General features: G+C 43.5%; 2 protein-coding genes across 2 annotated transcripts; both read left to right on the top strand.

Moving 5' to 3' along the window:
* Window positions 1-7544: 7544 nt before the first annotated feature.
* LOC103652725 (uncharacterized) lies at window positions 7545-10998 on the top strand. Its single transcript, XM_008679685.3, has 2 exons — window positions 7545-8208; window positions 8553-10998. The coding sequence occupies exon 2, from the start codon at window positions 10076-10078 to the stop codon at window positions 10994-10996; it is 921 nt and encodes a 306-aa protein (XP_008677907.1). The 5' UTR covers window positions 7545-8208; window positions 8553-10075; the 3' UTR covers window positions 10997-10998.
* A 633-nt stretch (window positions 10999-11631) lies between these two features.
* On the top strand, window positions 11632-13629 carry LOC100382554 (Cytochrome P450 71C1). The gene is made up of 2 exons (NM_001294304.1): window positions 11632-12775; window positions 12853-13629. Exons 1-2 carry the CDS (start codon window positions 11810-11812, stop codon window positions 13477-13479), a joined length of 1593 nt encoding a protein of 530 aa, NP_001281233.1. The 5' UTR covers window positions 11632-11809; the 3' UTR covers window positions 13480-13629.
* The last annotated feature ends 3145 nt before the right edge of the window (window positions 13630-16774 follow it).

Raw genomic sequence — 16774 nt, 5'->3', positions numbered from 1 at the left:
CTCCGAATCGTCGTCCGTCACTTCTAAGCGCCATGAGCGCAAGAAGTATAGTAAGATGCCCCTACGCTATCCTCGCATTTCCAAACGCACTCAATTACTTTCCATTCCCCTAGGCAAACCACCATTTCTTGATGGTGAGGATTATTGTATGTGGAGTGATAAAATGAGGCATCACCTAACCTCACTCCACAAAAGCATATGGGATATTGTTGAGTATGGAGCGCAGGTACCGAAGGTAGGGACAAGGACTACGATTCGGACGAGGCCGACCAAATTTGACACTTTAACTCCCAAGCCACAACTATACTCCTCGCCTCCCTGTGTCGAGAGGAATATAATAAGGTGCAAGGGTTAAAGACGGCCAAAGAAATTTGGGACATCCTCAAGACAGCGCATGAAGGAGATGAGGTGACCAAGATCACCAAGCGAGAGACGTCGAGGGGGAGCTCGGTCGATTCATCCTCAACCAAGGAGAAGAGCCTCAAGCCATGTACAACTGGCTTAAGACCTTGGTGAATCAAGTGCGCAACCTCGGTAGCACCAAATGGGATGACCATGAAATGGTCAAGGTTATTTTAAGATCACTTGTTTTTCGTAATCCTACACAAGTTCAATTAATTCGTGGTGATCCTACATATAAGCTAATGTCTCCCGAGGAGGTAATAGGGAAGTTTGTGAGCTTTGAGTTGATGATCAAAGGCTCCAAACATATTGTCAACTTGGAGCAATGCGGCACCTCCACACCCGAGGTGCAACCCGTCGCATTCAAGGCGACGGAAGAAGAAAAGAAGGAACCTACGCCAAGTAGGATTCCCATCGACGCCTCCAAGCTCGACAACGAGGAGATGACGCTCATCATCAAGAGTTTTCGCCAAATCCTCAAGCAAAGGAGGGGGAAAGATTACAAACCCCACTCCAAGAAGGTGTGCTACAAGTGTGGTAAGACCGGTCATTTTATTGCAAAATTTCCTATGTCTATTGATAGTGACAGGGGCGACGACAAGAGGGGAAAGAAGAAGGAGAAGAAGAGGTACTACAAGAAGAAGGGCGGCGATGCCCACATGTGTCGGGAATGAGACTCTGACGAGAGCTCCACCGACTCCTCCTCCGACGAGGATGCCGCCAACATCGCCGTCAACAAGGGTCTTCTCTTCCCCAACGTCGGCCACAAGTGTCTCATGGCAAAGGACGGCAAAAGGAAGAAGGTAAAATCTATTGCCTCCACTAAGTATACAACATCTAGTGATGAGGGTAGCTCTAGTGAAGATGAGGAAAATTTGCTTATCCTTTTTGCCAACCTTAACATGCAACAGAAAGAAAAATTAAATGAATTGATAGGTGCTATTCATGAGAAGGATGAACTCTTGGTAGCCAAGAGGAATTCCTTATTAAGGAAAACAAGAAACATGTTAAGGTAAAGAATGCTTATGCTCAGGAGCTAGAGAAAAATGAAAATTTGACTAGGGAGCTTAGCATTTGCCATGACACTGTCTCCAACCTTAGAATTGAGAATGCTAATTTAATTGCTAAGCTTGAGAAGTTAAATGTTTGTGATGAATCAATTGACAATCTTAAAAATGATAATGCTAGTTTGATTGCTAAGATTGATAAATTGAATGAATCACTGTCTAGCCTTAAAATTGAAAATGACAAATTAATTTTTAAGGCTAAAGATTTAAATGTTTGCAATGTTTCTATTTCCAATCTTAGAAATGAGAACACCATTTTACATGCTAAGATTGATGAATTAAATGCCTGCAAACCCTCTACATCTAGTGTTGATCATGTTTCTATTTATACTAGATGTAGAGATATTAATGTTGATGCTATTCATGATTACCTAGCTTTAATTAAACAACAAAATGATCACATAGCTCAACTAACTGCTAAAATCAATGAGCATGAGATAGAAAATGAAAATTTTAAATTTGCTAGAAGCGTGCTCTATAATGGGAGACGCCCTGGCATTAAAGATGGCATTGGTTTCCAACAGGGAAGCAATGTCAAAATTAATGCCCCCAAAAGATTGTCTAATTTTGTTAAGGGCAAGGCTCCCATGGCTTAGGATAATGAGGGTTACATTTTATATCATGCTGGTTATCCTTAGCACAAGATTAGGAGAATTCATGCTAGGAAGTCTCATTCTGTTTCCCATCATGCTTTTATGTACAAGAATGAGGCATCTAGCTCTAGGCAATCAACCCATGTTAAATTGCCTAAAAAGAAAACTCCTACTGCATCAAATGAACCTAATGTTTCATTTAAAACTTTTGATGATCTTATGTGCTTACTAACAAATCAGGCAAAGTAGTTGCCAAATATGTTGGGGGCAAACACAAGGGCTCCAAGACTTATGTTTGGGTACCCAAGGTGCTTGTTTCTAATGTGAAAGGACCCAAGACCGTTTGTGTACCTAAGAACAAGGCCTAAACTTGTTTTGTAGGTTTATGCATCCGGGGGCTCAAGTTGGATGATTGATAGCGGATGCGCAAACCAAATGACAGGGGAGAAAAGGATGTTCTCCTCCTACGAGAAAAACGATGATCCCCAACGAGCTATCACATTCGAGGATGGAAATCAAAGTTTGGTCAAAGGACTTGGTAAAATTGCTATATCTCCTGACCATTCTATTTCCAATGTTTTTCTTGTAGATTCTTTAGATTATAACTTGCTTTCAGTTTCTCAATTATGTAAAATGGGCTACAACTGTCTTTTTACAGATTTAGGTGTTACTGTCTTTAGAAGGAGTGATGATTCAGTAGAATTTAAGGGAGTATTAGAGGGTCAGCTATACTTAGTTGATTTCAATAGAGCTGAACTCGATACTTGCTTAATTGCTAAGACTAATATGGGTTGGCTCTGGCATCGCCGACTAGCCCATGTTGGAATGAAGAATCTTCACAAGCTTCTAAAGGGAGAACACATTTTGGGACTAACCAATGTTCACTTTGAGAAAGACAAGATTTGTAGCGCATGTCAAGCAGGAAAGCAAATTGGTACTCATCATCCACACAAGAACATCATGACGACCGACAGGCCGCTTGAGCTACTCCACATGGATTTATTCGGCCTGATCGCTTACATAAGCATCGACGGGAGTAAGTATTGTCTTGTAATTGTGGATGATTATTCTCGCTTCACTTGGGTATTCTTTTTACAGGAAAAATCTCAAACCCAAGATACTTTAAAGGGATTCTTGAGACGGGCTCAAAATGAGTTCGGATTGAGGATCAAGAAAATAAGAAGCGACAACGGGATGGAGTTCAAGAACTCTCAAATTGAAGGCTTTCTTGAGGATGAGGACATCAAGCATGAGTTCTCTTCTCCCTACACACCTCAACAAAATGGTGTAGTGGAGAGTAAGAATAGAACTCTACTGGACATGGCGAGGACCATGCTTGATGAGTACAAGACTCCGGACCGGTTTTGGGCTGAGGCGGTTAACACCGCCTGCTACTCCATCAACCGACTCGACCTTCATCGAATCCTCAAGAAGACATCATACGAACTCCTTACCGGTAAAAAGCCCAATATTTCATATTTTAGAGTCTTTGGTAGCAAATGTTTTATTCTTGTTAAAAGAGGTAGAAAATCTAAATTTGCTCCTAAGGCTGTAGAAGGCTTTTTACTTGGTTATGACTCAAACACAAGGGCATATAGAGTCTTCAACAAATCCACTAGATTAGTTGAAGTTTCTTGTGACATTGTGTTTGATGAGACTAATGGCTCCCAAGTGGAGCAAGTTGATCTTGATGAACTAGATGATGAAGAGGCTCCATGCGTCGCGCTAAGGAACATGTCCATTGGGGATATGTATCCTAAGGGATTCGAAGAGCCTCCACAAGCACAAGATCAACCGTAATCTTCCATACAAGGATCTCCACCAACTCAAGATGAGGAACAGACTCAAGATGATGATGAAGATCAAGAGGATGAGCCACCTCAAGAGGAGGACAATGATCAAGGAGGAGATCAAGTCAATAAGGACAAGGAAGATGATCAAGAGATATAGGCTCAAAGACCGCCACACCCAAGAGTCCACCAAGCGATTCAAAGAGATCACCCCGTGAACTCCATCCTTGGCGATATTCATAAGGGGGTAACCACTCGATCTCGAGTCGCTCATTTTTGTGAACACTACTCTTTTGTGTCCTCTATTGAGCCATATAGGGTGCAGGATGCACTAAGAGATTCAGATTGAGTGCTGGCAATGCAAGAGGAACTCAACAACTTCACGAGGAATGAGATATGACATTTAGTTCCACGTCCTAACCAAAATGTTGTAGGAACCAAGTGGGTTTTCCGCAACAAGCAAGATGAGCATGGTGTGGTGACAAGGAACAAAGCCCGACTTGTGGCCAAGGGTTATTCACAAGTCGAAGATTTGAATTTTGGTGAAACCTATGCACCCGTAGGTAGGCTTGAGTCAATTCGCATATTACTTGCATATGCTACTTACCATGGCTTTAAGCTTTACCAAATGGACGTGAAAAATGCCTTCCTCAATGGACCAATCAAGGAAGTGTTGAGCAACCTCCCGGCTTTGAAGATAGTGAGTACCCTAACTATGTTTACAAACTCTCAAAGGCGCTTTATGGGCTCAAGCAAGCCCCAAGAGCATGGTATGAATGCCTGAGAGATTTTCTTATCACTAATAGCTTCAAAGTCGGTAAAGCCGATCCTACATCTTTACTAAAACAATTGCAAATGATTTGTTCGTATGCCAAATTTATGTTGATGATATCATATTTGGGTCTACTAACAAATTTATATGTGAAGAGTTTAGTAGGATTATGATTCAAAAATTCGAGATGTCTATGATGGGGGAGTTGAAATATTTCCTAGGATTTCAAGTGAAGCAACTCCAAGATGGCACCTTCATCAGCCAAACCAAGTACATTCAAGATATACTTACCAAGTTTGGAATGAAGTATGCCAAGCCCATCAAGACACCCATGGGAACTAATGGGCATCTCGACCTCGACACGGGAGGTAAATCCGTAGATCAAAAGGTATACCGGTCGATGATAGGATCTTTACTCTATTTATGTGCATCTCGACCGGATATTATGCTTTCCGTATGCATGTATGCAAGGTTCCAAGCCTATCCTAAGGAAGTTCACCTTAGGGCCATGAAAAGAATCATGCGATATTTAGTTTATACACCTAAATTTGGTCTTTGGTACCCCAAGCGATCCACTTTTGATTTAATAGGATACTCAGATGCTGATTGGGCAGGGTGTAAAATTGATAGGAAGAGCACAAAGGGACTTGTCAGTTTTTGGGAAGATCCCTGGTGTCTTGGGCTTCAAAGAAACAAAATTCAGTAGCTCTTTCTACCACCGAAGGTGAGTATATTGCCGTAGGCCATTGTTGTGCGCAATTACTTTGGATGAGGCAAACCCTCAGGGACTATGGCTACAAATTGACCAAAGTCCCTCTCCTATGTGATAATGAGAGTGCAATCCGCATGGCGGATAATCCCGTTAAACACAGCCGCACTAAGCACATAGCCACTCGGTATCACTTTTTGAGGGATCACCAACAAAAGGGGGATATCGAGATTGCTTATGTTAGCACCAAAGAATAATTAGCAGATATCTTTACCAAACCATTAGATGAGAAAACCTTTACCAAACTTAGGAATGAGCTAAACATTCTTGATTCTCGGAATTTTGATTAACACTTTGCACACATAGCTAATTTATATACCTTTGATCATATCTCTTTTATGTCTACGACTAATGTGTTTTCAAGTATATTCCTAGGCTAAGTCGTAGATTGAAAGGGAAATGGAGTCTTCGGCGAAGACAAAGCTTCCACTCTACTCTATCGGTATTATTTACCCTTCGCCGTCACTCCGCTTCACTCTCCACTTTGGTATAATCTTCACTCATATTTATGTGTACCAATGGGGAGAAAGTAAAAGGGCTCACAAAGTCTCCGTTTTGGCGATTAATGCCAAAGGGGGGAGAGAGTATTAGCCCAAAGCAAAAGGACCGCACCACCCAATTTTCGAAAATAACGATTTATATTTGTATCTTCAATTGGTATCTTATAATGAAGATTTCTAATTGACATATTTCTAAATTGGTATGTTTTTATTTGGTTATGAATTTTCAAATTTGTATCTAAAATATTTGATCTTCTTTCAATTGGTAAAACCCTCTTGAACACTAAGAGGAGAATTTCATCCAGGGGGAGTTTTGTTTAAGTCAAAGAAAAGCATTTGAAATAGGGGGAGAAAATTTCAAATCTTGAAAATGCTTCTCGAAATCTTATTCATATACCTTTGACTATTTGCAAAAAGACTTTGAAAAGATTTTCCAAAAGAATTTGCATAAACAAAACAAGTGGTGCAAGCGTGGTCCAAAATGTTAAAAGAAAGAAAGCAATCCATGCATATATAGTGAAAGTATAAATTGGTTTAATTCCAAGCAACCCATGCACTTACATTATGCAAACTAGTTCAATTCTGAACTTATATATTTGCTTTGGTTTGTGTTGGCATCAATCACCAAAAAGGGGGAGATTGAAAGGGAAATATGGTTTAACCTTTTCCTAAATGATTTTGGTGGTTGAAATGCCCAACACAAATAATTGGACTAACTAGTTTGCTCTAGATTATATATTCTACAGGTGCCAAAGGTTCAACACAAACTAATAAAAAGATCAAAGTTAGGGTTCAAAAGATAGGAGCAAAAGAAACCGAAGAGAACCCTGGTCTGGGGCACCGGACTGTCCGGTGTGCCACGGGACAGTGTCTGGTGCACCACCAGACTGTGTCCGGTGCCCAGAGCCGTACTCCATCAAACTTGCCACCTTCGGGTTTCTGGGGAGCCGCTCCGCTATAATTCACCGGACTGTCCGGTGTGCCAACGGAGCAACGGCTAGCGAGTGCAACGGTCGACTCCAACGGTCGCCTGCAACGTGAACAGTGCGTGAACAGTTCGCGCAGAGTCAGAGCAGCGCCAGAAGGCGCACCGGACAGTGAACAGGACCTGTCTAGTGCGGCACTAGACTATCCGGTGCCCCAAGATGATAGAGCTCCAACGGTCGAAACCTCAGAACCCTAACGCTTGGGTGACGTGGCTGGCGCACCGGACAGTGCTCGGTGGCGCACCGGACTGTCCGGTGCGCCCATCGACAGACAGCCTCCCCAACGGTTGAATTGGTGGTTGGGGCTATAAATACCCCCCAACCACCACCACTCCAAGCATCCAAGTTTTTCAGACATCTCATTCAATACAAGAGCTAGTGCAATCAATATAAGACACAATTCAAAAGAATCAAAGCCTCTCCAAGTCCCAAATACACTCCAAACACTTAGTGACTAGAGAGAGAGTTTTGTTCATGTTCTTTAAGCTCTTGTTCTTGGATTGCTTTCTTCTTCCTCATTCTTGTTCTCCAATGCACTTGTAATCAAAGCAAGAGACACCAATTGTGTGGTGGTCCTTGTGTGGTCTAAGTGACCCGTTTGCTTAAGGAGAAAGCTCACTCGGTCTAGGTGACCATTTGAGAGAGGGAAAGGGTTGAAAGAGACCCAGTCTTTGTGACCACCTCAACGGGGACTAGGTTCTTTGGAACCGAACCTCGGTAAAACAAATCACGGGGACTAGATTCATTGATTTCTCTTTTTTTAATGTAATGACAGTAGTTTTGCCTTTTAATTAAAAAGAAAAATAAAATTGATCCAGTTTTAAAGAAAATCTAGCCAAAAACCTACACAAAGTGCACAACAGAGAAAACTGGCGAAAGGCCCCATAAACGACCCAGACAACCGCAACTCGACACACAAAGCTTATTTAGAGTCATCGTTGTCGAGCTCAACACAATGGATATGCAACTCCGACCATGGGCGGACCCACAGGGGAGTCCGGGTGGGCCCTGGCACACCCTAAGCCAGGCCCACCGGGGACCCCACCCGGCCATCCGGCATCGGCCGTTCCAACTTCCCAACTTCTACGGATGTTCTGATCGCTTCTGGCGGCTGGCTAGTCACAACAACTCAACAATACGGCTGTTCCTGTTCTTGCCTCTGCCTGGCTGCCTGGCAGCTATTCCTGGTGGGCGGTGAGCCGACAACTGGTTGTTCCTGCAGGCTGCAGCCTACGCCGCTGTTCCTAGCGCCCAGCGACTGGCTGCTTCCTGCTTGGCTACCCGTCTCCGAACTCCGGTGGCCGGCTGGCGGTGTACCGTGTATGACAGGTAATTTGCAATCCGATTTTTTGTATAGATATGGATGTTTATGTGTCAGTCGAAACATCAGGTCATGTATTGCCTTTGTATTTTTATGTTACATTCGGTTTGGATTGCGAAAAATCAGACCATTACTGTGAAGAAAAATCTAAATGTTTCGACATCAACAAATATATGGGACGCCATGTAATCTCTGAACGCACATTTTCACTACTGGTCGGCGATCGTTTTAGCCACAACTGCTGTGGCTTTTTATTTTAGTCTGCGGTGCTTTATAGTAGTCAGACTCTACCCACGGCCGCTGCTGTGACTTTGTCTTATTGATTGTTGATTCACTACCATTATTTTTGTAGTGACTAAAATATGAAGAAGCAGGGAGATATTGCCTCTCTTTTTCGCAATCATGCTACAAAGAAACATAAGTTTATTTCTTCTTCATTATCTCCGGATGTTACTCAAGCGTCGACACCTCAAGAACAAGAGGAAGAGAGGATAAATGAAGAAATTGTGAATCCAATGCCATCTGCACCGCCATCGCCAACACTTTATGATGTCAGTCGTCTTCCACATGATCCATGTGAAAGACAACCTATTGCAAGTTACCATGCTAATGATCACGATGCAATTCGAAGAGCATATATTCTTAGAGGTCCATTTCAACCATATGCACATGAATTCCCAAATAGGAAAATTGGAGATAGAGATTGCCGTTTTAATTTTGTGTGGTTTCAAAATTTTCCTTGGATTGAATATAGTGTCAAGAAAGATGCTGCATTTTGCTTTATGTGCTACTTATTCAAAAGTAAAGAAAATAAGGGCAAAGGGACTTCTTCATTTACTTCAGATGGTTGGAATAATTGGAATAAAGGGTCTGAAGCACTTCTAAAACATGTGGGTTCTATGTCACATAAGACAGCCGAAGAGAAATATCTTGGCTTTATAAATCCTAATGCAGCAATTGATAATAAAATTGAGAAGTGGAGTGATGATGATCGCAATGTATATAAGATAAGGTTGACATAAGTTTGAAGTTTCTTTTACATCAAGGATTGTCATTCCGTGGACATGATAAAAGTGAAGAGTCTAGCAACAGAGGAAACTTTATTGAAATCTTGAAATTTCTTGTTGTAAATAGTGAAGAGGTCAACAAGTATGTTCTTAACAACGCTCCAGGTAATTGCACTTTGACTAGCCCAAAGATACAAAAGCAGATTATTCAGTGTTGCGCTATAGAAACTAGAAAGAAAATAATTGAAGAGCTTGGGGAAGAGCCATTTGCAATTTTAGCGGATGAGTCTAGTGACATATCACACAAAGAACAACTTGATCTTTGCTTGCGTTATGTTGATGCATTAGGAAGACCATGTGAGCACTTCATTGGAGTTGTTCATGTAGATGATACTAGCTCTTTATCACTTAAGGATGCAATTGAAGCTTTACTTCTTAGTCATGGCTTGACTTTGACATGAATTCGTGGACAAGGTTATGATGGGGCTAGCAACATGAGAGGTGGTATTAAAGGATTGAAAACATTGATCATGCAAGAGTCACCTTCTGCTTATTATATCCATTGTTTTGCACACCAACTTCAACTAGTTCTTGTTGTTGTTGCCAAGGGAAATAATGATTGTGTGTGGTTTTTGATCAAGTAACTCTCTTATTGAATATCATTGGAGTTTCTTGTAAGCGCCACGGTATGCTTCGAGATGCTAGACTTGAGAATCTCATGAAATCACTTGAATGTGGTGAACTTGAAACTGGGAGAGGATTGAATCAAGAGATGGGGTTGCGTAGGCCTGGTGAGACTCGATGGGGCTCTTCTTACAAAACTATATGCAACATAATTACTATGTATCCTGTAATCTGAGATGTTCTCATGATTCTTGGAGAGGATACTACAATTAGAAGTGATTGGACAAGGATACATTCTATGCTTGGAGCATTTGAGTCATTTGACTTTGTTTTTGATGCACACTTAATGTTTGTTATTCTTGGATATACAAATGATTTATCAGTGTGTTTGCAAAGAAGGGAGCAAGATATTATTGATGCAATTTCACTTGTTAATGTGGCAAAGAGAAGAATGCAACAGTTAATGCTTGATGGTTGGGATCAATTCCTTCAAAGAATCACTTCATTTTGCAACAAATATGATATCCAAGTTCCTGCTATGGATGGAAATTATAAGCCTTATGGAAGATCATCACGATTTGTTCATAACCAAACTAATGATGACCACTTCAGAAGAGAAGTATATATTGTGGTCATTGATCAAATTAGCCTAGAGCTTGATAGTCGGTTTAGTGAGGCTAATATGGAGCTGCTTTCTTGTATGTCAGCCTTGGATCCTTCCAACTCTTTTGCTTCTTTTGATGCACACAAGGTACGAAAGCTAGCTGATTTCTATCCTAATGACATGTCAAGCACTGACTTGTTAAAACTTGACTTGCAACTTGACAATTATATTGATGGCATAAGAGAAGATGATATATTCAAAGACATAACTAATCTTGTGGACCTCTCAGTTAAGCTTGTTGAAACAAAGAGACATGAGGTGTTTGATATGGTTTATTTGATTCTCAAATTGGTATTGCTTTTGCCTGTGGCGACAGCAAGTGTTGAAAGGGCATTTTCTGCAATGAGTTTGGTGAAGACTAAATTGAGAAACAAGATGTGTGATAGTCTTTTGGATGATTGTCTTGTTACATACATCGAGAGGGATATTTTCTTCGAAGTGAATGAAGAAAATATAATTGAAACTTTTATGGCCTTGAGGAAGCGCAGGCCAGATAAGTAGTATTATTGCAATCTTTATGTTTAATATATGCAATTTTCATGCTTATTTGTTGAGTGTCAAACTTTATATCTATATATCAAATTATTTACCAAATTTACTATGAAATTATATGTAAATTAGATATAATTCTACATGAAAATTTTGTTGTGGCACACCCTATGTAAAAATCCTAGGTCCGCCACTGACTCCGACTCCCAAGACAGGCCGCACATGGCCACAGGAACTCGATGATGCCTACACCCAAACACCCAACACACAAAGAGGAAGACCACGGTACGCTGTCGTTGCCAAGTCTCAACATACTCCACGCGAGGCTGCTCCGATTCTTCACCATCCAGTCTTGATGCTTCGCCCCCTCCAGCTTTTGCCCAACCTCCCAAACAATCGAGTCCACGAAGAAGGAAGTTTAATTTTGCCTCATGTTATCATTGCCGAGCCATAACATCATCTTACGTAGCAGCTTCGACTTTACGATACACGACCCAATCTCCACCCACATACTGGGCGCCGAGAAATAAAAGCATCAACCAAAGGCAACGTCGTGGCTGAGACCAACTTCAGCACAGCAGAGACTGGAGGGAGCGACGTTTTATAACCACGAATAAATTTTAATATTAGCAATCCACCGTGTTCAGCTGATGATGAATAATTACATCTCTAGTTGGCCTGATATGGGATTGTAGCCGGACGCGCCTTCATATAGCGGCCGTCAGGAACCCCAGCAAGCAACCCAGCCGCCCATTGCCGGCATTGCTCGCAGCGCTAGCTTCTTGCGCTCATCAGTCGTCTCCGACCAAGATCAGCAAGGACGGCATGGCTCTCGAAGCAGCGTACGACTACCTGCACGTCGCCGTCGTCCAGTGCACGCCCACACAAGCAGCAGCAGTCCTCGGCGTCCTCCTCCTCCTCGCCATCCGGCTAGCCGCGGCGGCGAGGAGCTCGTCCGCGACGTCCCCCAAATGGAAGCAGCACAGGCTGCCGCCGACGCCTCCGGGGAAGCTCCCCATCATCGGGCACCTCCACCTCATCGGCTCCCACCCGCACGTCTCCTTCCGCGACCTCCACGCCAAGTACGGCCACAACGGGCTGATGCTGGTGCAGGTCGGCGCCGTGCCCACCATCGTGGTGTCCACGCCGCAGGCCGCCGAGGCCGTGCTCCGCACGCACGACCACGTGCTGGCGTCCCGCCCGCGGAACCCCGTCGCCGACATCATCCGCTACAACTCGACGGACGTGGCCTTCGCGCCGTACGGCGAGTACTGGCGCACGGCGCGGAAGGTGGTCAACACGCACCTGCTCAGCGCCAAGATGGTCTTCTCCAAGCGGCGGGAGCGGGAGGAGGAGGTGCGCCTGGTGGTGGCCCGGATCCGCGACGCCGCCGAGGCGTCCCCGGGGACGGCGCTCGACATGACGGAGCTGCTGGGCGGCTACGCCAGCGACTTCGTGTGCCGCGCCGTGCTCGGCGAGTCCCACCGGAAGCAGGGCCGGAACAAGCTGTTCCGGGAGCTGACGGAGACCAGCGCCGCCCTCCTGGGCGGGTTCAACGTGGAGGACTACTTCCCGAAGCTGGCGGACGTGGACCTGTTCCTCCGGATCATCTGCGCCAAGGCCAAGGGCGTCAGCAAGCGGTGGGACAGCCTCTTCAACGAGCTGCTGTCCGAGTACGCGCTCTCCGGCGGCAAGCAGGGCGACCACAACTCTGAAGACTTCGTGCACCTCTTGCTGTCGCTGCAGAAAGACTACGGTCTCACCACGGATAACATCAAGGGCATACTTGTGGTAATATATGCTACTACTAGCTGTCATGTCTGTCTGTCTGTCTCTCTTCTCTCTTCTCAGTGTCTTTGGTTTTACAGAACATGTTCGAAGCAGCCATCGAGACATCATTCCTGGTGCTGGAGTACTCCATGAGCGAGCTGATGAACAACCGCCACGTCCTGGCCAAGCTCCAGAAGGAGGTGAGGACGGCGACGCCCGACGGCCGCATGGTGATGGAGGAGGACCTGAGCCGGATGCCATACCTGAAGGCCACCATCAAGGAGTCCATGCGCATCCACCCGCCGGCGCCGTTCCTCCTGCCGCACTTCTCCACCCACGACTGCGAGATCAACGGCTACACCATCCCCGCCGGCACGCGCGTCATCGTCAACGCGTGGGCGCTCGCCAGGGACCCGACGTGCTGGGACAAGGCCGAGGAGTTCTTCCCGGAGCGCTTCCTGGAACAAGGCCGCGACGCCGAGGTCGACATGTACGGCAAGGACATCCGGTTCGTGCCGTTCGGGGCTGGGCGCAGGATCTGCGCGGGGGCCACGTTCGCCATCGCCACCGTCGAGATCATGCTCGCGAACCTCATCTACCATTTCGACTGGGAGATGCCCGCCGAGATGGAGCGCACCGGGGCCAAGGTGGACATGTCCGATCAGTTCGGGATGACGCTTCGCCGGACGCAGAAACTTTACCTTGTTCCTAGAATTCCCAAATGAGTGTCGTCGTCGTCGTACAAATGGCATGCATCTTATTGTAAGTTTTGGAGTTTGTTGTTGCACACGCAACGATGGACCGCCTGTGATATCTTTAATAAATGTAACCGCAGATAATAATGAAATAAAAAGAACGCATGGCTATTGTATTATTATTCCCATGAGTTAGATGGAATCAGTAGATGTGTTACTTACTAGTCTTTGGCTTGCTTATGGGGGCTCCTTAATCAAATTATGTTAGGTTCAATTGTAGATTTCTAAAACTCTTATTTTTGGCTATGCGAGGAAGCTGTTGTGACCTGACGGTTGTGAGATAGTTGAAAGTTGTGTGGCAACATAGCGGGACGGATGCCGTCCGAGACTCTCGGATGAGCCAATTCATACATAGCGCCCTATACGAGAGGTGTGTATGGCGGTGTCAGCACATAAAACAATAGGTGATGCGCCATCGTCCTCGTCCTCCATGAGGATGGGCCCTCCTAGTTTCAAACATCAAAGTGGAGGTTGGAGAGTGCTGAGAAACATGATACTCCGTATGTGGTTGAGCAACGTGGATGTTGGGCGATGAGAAGCACTAAAGGGTCGATGAGGAAGAGATACGATAGTTTAGGGATGACTAAGTCATGTCACCGACCTCTAGAGTCGGACACAGAGAGGCGAAAGGCAAATCTAGTCACCGCTAGAAGGTGTCATCAGGTAGAGGGCCTCCGAATAAAAATAAAACGATTTGATCCTGTAAACAATGGCAATTGGCTAATATTATGAAAATGTTGGATCACAAGAATCTGAAAATCTAAGGTAAGAGAAGATTCTAGACTGGAATATGTAGATTTTCAAGAATCTATTCAGTTCATGTAGCCCTTTAGTTGAGATTCTAGATTTTTTGACTGTGAATCTAGCTTAGAAAAGCGAACTAAACATACCCTCACTAGATGTTGCTTGTTGTTCTGGTAGCTGAGATCCGTAGTAATGTATCTGGAGATAAGGACGTTAGATCTGAGATGGATGGTCACGATTTAATATGTGCAGCAAAGGCTCATGTACTCCTCATATTCCCCATAAATAAATGGCAGATGTTTTGATGTATTACTCTTCCGCTTCCTTGAATGTCGGTTCATTATGGTTGATTTTTTAGCGAAAGGTCACCAAGGGAGATATAATAGTTTTCTACTCATACCAAGATTAAGCAAGTGCAAAACACCGAATACAAAGTGGAGAGACGAGGATTATAAAACTAATAAAACAATAACATGGTGTAGATATAGGTTCAACCTACTATCTAGAGCTAGTGTGAGCACTAGGTTCTAGATTTGTGCCACCACTAATGACAAGCTCTAGAGATCACTAATCCACGAGCAGTTGTTAGGAATTGAGTCAGATATGGCAAATGGTGAACATGAAGTTGTAAGGCATCGAGTCAGAATAAACAAGTGATACGCATGAGTTGCATCGTCTATGAGTAGTATATATCTAGGGACCAAGTGACAGCCACCCACACCATTTGGGGGCAAGAAGCCTCAAAGAAGGGAGGACTGATACATAGCATATGATAAGGCGAAGTAATTAAGTGACCTAGTGGATGATAGAGCAAGCAATTAAGGGTGAGCACCTACTAGCATGTATCATGTGCAAAAACAAAGCAATAGGAGGGTAGTAGGACCAACAACAAGATGTACGGGGAGGGAAATGAACCACATAGAGCTCAAGGACGTGCTCAATCATAGATGGATACATGTGCACTTGTATTTATGCCTTCAAGAAGGGAAGTGACGTGCGTGAATGCCAACTTCAGCGACCGTAACAACAATCTCTATATGAATTTTGCCCTTAAGACCTACTTAGTGGATATCAATAAGAATGGAAGGGCTTACATGATAGTAGGAACCAGAATGTTCAATGACACCTCCAAGGATAGATATGGAACCACTTGCATCATCATTGCTAGCTTGGAGCAATAACTAGGCTTGGTATTCACTTAGATTACCTACATCTATGAAAGCAATCCTAAAATGTATGACACAACAAGCCAAAGTTTCTAACGGTAGTACATAGATCCCACAACACGATAACAACAATGAGCCATCCTAGTTGCATGGTAGCCATACCAAGCGTGAAAGCTACCACCACCATTTAGTAGCGCCCAGTGTTGGGATTTATTATGCTCAAGTAGAGAACTTTTCAAGCATACTGAATATACCATCATAGTAGTTCACCCAAGAGTATTCCAATGTATCATCATTTATGTTATCACAAGTGAAAATGGTAGATATGAGTTTTAATAAATGAGAGATCTTAATGTTCTCTTGGTACCATATAGTGTAGAGAGGAGATCGAAGATTGGATAATAAGAGTGCTTGAACAAGTGCAAGGTAGTTCAAAGACAAGTTAGTAAGGTATAGCTAGGCAGGAGAACAACGAGAGAGTGTAAGGTTCTATCTCTACTTCTATGGTTTCCCTTAATTACATAATTGCAATAGACAGATCGAGTCCACACAATAGGTACATTAAGTGGTAGGTGAGATAGTAAGAGATGTAACTCCTGCCAAAGCAAACACAGTTGATGCTTGCATTACCATTTAACAACTTATTCTAAATACATCGTGGAATACAAATACTATAAAATGGTGTTACCATTTGCTTGCAACTATAGACAATATATTCAACAAGTGGTAACCAAAATCAACACAAAATATAAGGACCACACTTATACCTTCTCCCACTACTGCAATTATATATAATCAAATCATTAGAAATCCTAATAAAAGGTGATGAGGGAATATAAGTGTGGTTCATGGATCATCAATCTAGTATGTAACAACCATATGCTATGATATACCACAAGGACAATATAGCTAGTACATTGTTGCACAAAGTAAATACAAAGTAGAGGAAGGATAATATATTAAATAAATTAAAAGAATTACAAAAAGGAAAGTGGTACAGGAGATATACAAGACCAAAAGTCTAGCTTTGGGAACCTAAGCAAAGCATAATTCAACTTCTAATTCTAGACATTTCTACTACTAAAATAAAATGGAAGAATTTAACATTGAGATCTTGCTTTGCTTCCTTCTTTGCTTTCATGAGTGGGGAGTGGTTGTACTCCTCTACTTATACTAGTTTAAGTGGGACCAAGATCCATGTGTTCATCATCTTGAGCCATAGGATCAAACCAACTTGAAATGGATGATTGAGATGTTGCATGAGTGTGCTTTCATGCATGGAGTCATGCTACACGACAGTGGATCTTAGTGGGACCACTAGGGTGATCGGTAGATCTAGAGGGTTACTTACCCCC

The sequence above is a fragment of the Zea mays genome, chromosome 4 (genome assembly GCF_902167145.1).
Source record: "Zea mays cultivar B73 chromosome 4, Zm-B73-REFERENCE-NAM-5.0, whole genome shotgun sequence".
Lineage (NCBI taxonomy): Eukaryota > Viridiplantae > Streptophyta > Magnoliopsida > Poales > Poaceae > Zea > Zea mays.
This window is presented reverse-complemented; position numbering and strand designations above follow the sequence as displayed.

Excerpts from the sequence above, each read along its gene's own strand:
- LOC103652725 (XM_008679685.3), top strand. The coding sequence starts at position 10,076 with ATGATTCTTGGAGAGGATACTACAATTAGAAGTGATTGGACAAGGATA.
- LOC100382554 (NM_001294304.1), top strand. The coding sequence starts at position 11,810 with ATGGCTCTCGAAGCAGCGTACGACTACCTGCACGTCGCCGTCGTCCAG. Across the intron at positions 12,776-12,852 it reads ACATCAAGGGCATACTTGTG|AACATGTTCGAAGCAGCCAT; the intron begins GTAATATATGCT and ends TTGGTTTTACAG.